Below are 5,700 nucleotides of genomic sequence, written 5' to 3' on the forward strand. Positions count from 1 at the left end.
AATGCTTGTTTTGGTAAAACAGACAAGAAGGAGCTGCACTTAGTCTTGTACAAAATACTAATTATAAGGTATTTTTTTAATTTTAAGGTGTTATTTTGAAAGCCATTAAAAAACAGCTTGCAATTCCATATGCAAATACACTATCCCACTTTTTACAAACATGGCTTTTTTTTTGGAAATAGCTATTTTACTTAAAACTGAAAGAAGAGGTGATAAAAAAGTCATGTGCTATAGTGCAAATAATGGTCAATATCTGGAAAGAAAGAAGCTGCTGAGCATGGAAGCAGAAATCTTTATAAACAGGGTCAATTAATTATAAGATGTATTGGAAGAAATACTGGTTGAAGTAGACACTGGGGTGAGATCATATTGTAGTTTGGCTTTGCAGGCAAGTAAGGGATATTTGTCATGGCCTCAAAAATGGGGGAAATTACCATGGTTTATATTATCCTGGAAGGGCGAGTAGTGCTGTGAGGGCAGGGTGAATGGCAGGAAGGAAATTGCTGTATTGAGGGTTAGTCATGTGGAATTAAAAATATAAACTGAGTTTGGGCATAAAGAAAATAGAGATTATTTGGCTGATTTAGAACCTGGGAACAGAGCTTGTCTGTGCATTGTGTCTATTCCACCCATGATGGCAGTTTGTCGTAGTCTTCCATCTACTTCATTAGTCCTTGAAGGCCAAACAAATCCCAGAAGGATATTTGGGAATGACTTGTTCCTTCTGTCCTTCATTGATGGTATTCTACTTCATAAAGGATGCTGCAATATCCCTTGAGGTGGGTACCAGAACCTAACTGTTCTTACAGGGGACTGTCCTGGTCACTTCACAGGGAGACTTTAAATATGCCTCTTTGTACAATAGTTCTGTCTATTCCAGAGACCTGGTGACCTTAGGGAGCTGCTTGGTAGAGTCCTTTTCCTTCTTCATCAGAGCATTTATCCACCTGAAACTGGGCTTTGAATGTGATCCTTGTTTGTGGATCGGGTGTTCTTGTTTTTAGTAAGTTTATCTAGGTAGCTCCTTCCTGGCAATACAAATAACAGGTGTAGAGTGTCATATTTTACTTTTATGCCAATTTAATTATATTGCACCAGTTACTAAAAGCAGGCTTGGATCAAAGAATGCAAGTTTAGGAACATAAATCAATTGACTTAAGTGTTACTAAAAGGGGTTAAAAACAGATGTTGAAATTATAGTAGTGTAATAACTTAATATGATTTCTGAAACAGTTTACTCATTTCAAATGATTTGAAATTCTGGGACTTGTCATCATTCATGGTCATCGTGCTTATGAATGTAAGTGCCATGTGGAAGATTTCTAGAGATCTCCTTCACTATTGCTTAGGAGAAAGTATGATGAATTAAATACTTTGAGCTTATTCTGATAGGTTTGTTCAGTATGGAAGCAATTACTTCAATGGTGAATGAATAACATAGTTTTCCTGCTTTATGCAATATTTTTGGTTTTAATTTTTACTTTTATTCTTTATTTCTTTTGGGGCTTTATTGCTTACTATTTAAGTAATAAGTTGTAGAAAGGTTATTCCTGGTTTATATACTCTTTTTCTCCTGAATGAAAGAAATTGCTGGTCTAGGAGTCCTCCCATTTGTAGATAAAGGTTTTTCCTGAAGTTGTGTGTGTCCATGGACTTCCTGTAATTGGTGGTATAATTTCCTACCTGTTTCACACAGCATCAGCGTTCTGATAGGAATGTAAAGTTATAGCAGTTCAGCAAGGAAACCTGAACTCAGAAAATAAGAGAAGAATGTCTAAGTTATTGGTTTAGAGATGAGCAAGTTTCAGGTATTAAAAAATTACAGCAAATTATGGTGTCAATTATGAAAAAAACCTGCAGGTAAGAGAACTAATTTTCATGTTATCAGTCATGGTCTGGCAGTTGTGATACAGATTCTGTGTGCTACCAGCAAACACCAGTTTGCTCTGGCTCAGTCATGGGCATGTTTCTGTTGAATACTCAGAGCATGCTAGGGTATGGAGGCTGCTGATTTTGGCTGCAGGAGGACAGGTAATACCTGAATTGCTGTAATATCTACTGATACGAAATTAATCTGTCAAAAGAACTTGAACTATGTAGAGTAATGGTGAATTTATACTGCAGCAGCACTTGGCAGCATGCAGCTCTAGTTTTTCTTTGCCTTGCTATGGTACTAAGAGCCTAAAGCTGGACTGGCTGTGCTGTTGAACCATGGCCTCATTAATTTCCTGTGTTTATATCAAGTTGTAGTGAACTCCATCAAGTGTGTGCACAAAACTTTGCAACATGTCTTTGTCAAGCAAAGAAAGAGTAATGGAGCTAAGTAATTGAATATGTAACAGCTAATTCTAGTTTCATCTTCAGTTTAAATTAGATTACAGTTGACTCTAGTCACACTTTGTTGACAGCTTAAAACTATGTATATATGCATGGCTATAGAAGAGGTTTGACTGTGTGAATCTGTTTTTATTATTTAGAAATATTACTGAATTTAGCAATTTTGTACATTGAGCTACTTCTATGTTTTATCAAAAACCTGTTTATAAATTTCCATTTATTTCTGAGTTCTGAGTTGTTTACTTTTCATGTACCTTCTGTCCTCCGTTGCCACTTTTATTAGATACTGGAAAGCTTTGGTTTTTTTTTTCAGTTGAGAGATATTTATCCATTATGGGAACTGAAGCTTTAGGATTGACACAACTGAAAATACCTTTTCCTTGGAAACTGAGATGCTTGATAGATACTTTGTTTCCAAGGAATACAGGTTATAATTGCAAATACCATGGTAGGAAACAGAAAATCATCTTCATGAAGCTTGCATAAAGTTTCCATATCTCTGCTCATCATGGTTTTGTTTAAATGTACTTGGAACAAAGGATTACAAACTATATATAGCAGTCTTATTTACAACTATTTAGATGTGTCACTATCAGATGTTTATTCAGTGCTGGAGAAGGTCTTGCAAAGAATCAGCTGATTACAGAGTTGTATGTCAAAGCTATAGGTTTATTAGGATCATCAGTAACTAATCTGAAAATGTACTTGCTCTAAAATTGTTGGTTTGGAATACTTGGACTTCACAGTTCCGGTTGTTTATTTTATTTGTTTTTCTCTTTTATAAATGCTTGAGTGATGTAGTTCAGGATGAAACAATTGTTTATGGATTCTCCAGGCCAGTGTGCCCTTCTAGTTCAATCCCGTATCTGGGAAATGTCATCAAAATTGCTTAATATTGATCTATTTTTCTGGTTAACCCTGTCAGCTGTGGTTCTTGGTATATGCTGCAATAGCCACAGTTGTACAGGCACATTTGTAAAACCCACACTGGGTGTATATGCTAAAAATACAGTCAGCTCAGAGAACAGCCTCGTTGCACGGATGTGCTGAGCGTTTACAAGGACCAGTCAACAATCAACTACTTTGTGTACATCATGTCCTTGGAACAGACTGTGTTTGGCTATTAAATTTGCCCAGAATTGTTACTGAGTGACTGGCTGAAGGTAGGAGCCAACTGGAGAAAGGATGCTCATTTTTGATTTTGATGCTGTTCATTTTTTTTTAAATCAATGGAAATCTGAAGATCAGTATTATGATACCTTTTAAGCTATCAGCTTTTAAGCCTGTGAGGCAATTGTGAATATGGCCTTCTAAGAAAATGCATGTAGGCAAGACTTAAGAATTATGAAAATACTAAAGTTTTTTTAAACCTTATTTTCTTCCCCGCCATGTTGTTCTCACAGCTCAACTCATCTCACATGCTGCATTTCTCCACTCCAAGACTGCCAAGTCCCATCCTCCGCACCATGAGCCCTGTAGCCTGTCTGTCGGTCCACTCGGCCCCCCCGAGAGAGGCGGGTGTGCCCAGGAGCCAGGCAGCCGAGAGCCACTCCTCTTCCTCCCGCTGGGCCGGCCGTAGGCAGCTTCCCGTCATTCCCTCTGGCAGCAAGTTCCCCCCTGTCATTCGCATCTCAAAAGCACAACTGCAGCAGGTGAATAAGCCTTGTCTTCCAAAAAGTGACTGCCCTGCAGTCATCTGCAAAGTGTAACGTTTTCAGTTGCTCTGCACAGTCCGGTCGTAGGCATGTGCTAGTCATACTGCTGTACACAACGTCCTCAAAAATATTCTAAAAGAGCAAGTTAGGGAATAAGAATGGATCTTGTTTGGGAACAGAGCCAGCAATACTCTGAGGAGAGTACTCTTGCTGCATTGTGGATGAGCAAATGATGATTTGTTCCACAGCTTACACTATACAAAGCAGAGATGGCAATTTTTTGGGGTCATAGCTAACGTCCCCTTTCTCTAGTGACATTTGGCTTTTCATAGTTTTGTATTCCCATTTTCATTTCAATATGAAAAAGACGAAGGTGTAGAACTATAATTTAAGTTCATTGTAAATTGTGTATTGGTCACCAGAACACTGAGATTTGGTAAGCAGCATGAGCTTGGGTTGACTGGCAAAGCAGTATGACATAGCATTAATGCGTAACACCGTAACATGCCATCATCATTTTACCATTAATATTTCATTGGGTTATATTTTGTGTTGCCTTTTATTTCCAATGTATTTTTCAATATAAATATTTCTATGTGAAAGACTCTTCTTTTTTTTTTTCAGTCAAGCATGCAGAGGAGTATTGATATTAAAAGTAGTCTGTGAACATTAACTTCTTTCAAACTTCCATGAGATCAGTGGTGAGTGATAACAAGGCAGAAAAAGTATCTAGTGTTCTTATGTCAGTGTGCTTATGTTATGCTGACATAAGTTAACTCAAAAAGCAGTGATTTTTTTCCTGCAACTTCTGGCTGCTTTTGAACTGAATGTAACAAAAATAGTTCTGCCCTCGATACATGGAAATGGTCAAGCAGTAGCTCCCAGATAGATTTTTCATTATTGTGAACTTGATGGGATACCAAAACACCACAGTCTTCCTGATGACTGACAGCTTGACTAGGGAAGAGGACTTAGGAGAAATTAATTCATTATTTTTCAGGATCGGTTTATTTCTCAGGATGGAAAATGACCTTTTATTTTTTCATGTATATCTACAATTTAAGTTTTCCAATCAGAATGTATTGCAGGTACAATTAGCAAACTATCCACAATACTCAAAGAAAGTAGGCCAGCACAGAGCCTCCTCTCTGCCTTCTTAGTACCCAACAAATGAATACAGCTGCAATATTAAGAGGGGCTGCAAAGTGATACACTTCCTTGTCGTTTGAAAAAGAGCTGGTATTGTGCCAGGTGCTGCTACTGAGTGGAGTGAGGATTGTATGTAGCGTTCTCAGCCTCTTCTTTCTCTTTACCTGGTAAGTCCATGACTGCTGTGTTCCTTTTCAACCTGTCATTTTGAAAGTCCTGACTGTGAGAATTTAACTTCCAGTTTTTCATTCGTTATTAACTAAAAATACATGATTCTTTAGTTCACTCTAACAATGAAGGTTGCGTGTACTTTACAGCTCAATGAAGAACTGAAATACTTCCACAAGTCCTTCTCTTCTCCACAGTGCAGTAATGTTAGGTACTTAGCAAGCTACAAGTTCCAGCAGCATGAAAGATGAATATGCATGTTAATAACTTAAAGCTTTTCTCCAGTTAAATGTTAAAAAGAATTTTAATGTCATTCTGTATTATTCTGTATAAATACTTGGTACTGAATGTATTTTTATGTATTTGCTGCTGTTTGCAATTCGGTTCAGCC

At 37.5% G+C, this 5,700-nt stretch overlaps 1 protein-coding gene across 1 annotated transcript in view; it reads left to right on the top strand.

The window, feature by feature from the left end:
• The first annotated feature begins 3,803 nt into the window (after positions 1–3,803).
• Positions 3,804–5,700, top strand: part of LOC103773218 (tau-tubulin kinase 2-like) — a 17,735-nt gene continuing 15,838 nt past the window's right edge. The window contains exon 1 of the mRNA XM_008940581.1: positions 3,804–3,989. Coding sequence (XP_008938829.1) covers positions 3,804–3,989 — 186 coding nt within the window. The remainder of the gene's footprint in view (positions 3,990–5,700) is intronic.

This window comes from Merops nubicus, unplaced genomic scaffold (genome assembly GCF_000691845.1).
Source record: "Merops nubicus isolate BGI_N331 unplaced genomic scaffold, ASM69184v1 scaffold5490, whole genome shotgun sequence".
In the NCBI taxonomy this organism is placed as follows: domain Eukaryota; kingdom Metazoa; phylum Chordata; class Aves; order Coraciiformes; family Meropidae; genus Merops; species Merops nubicus.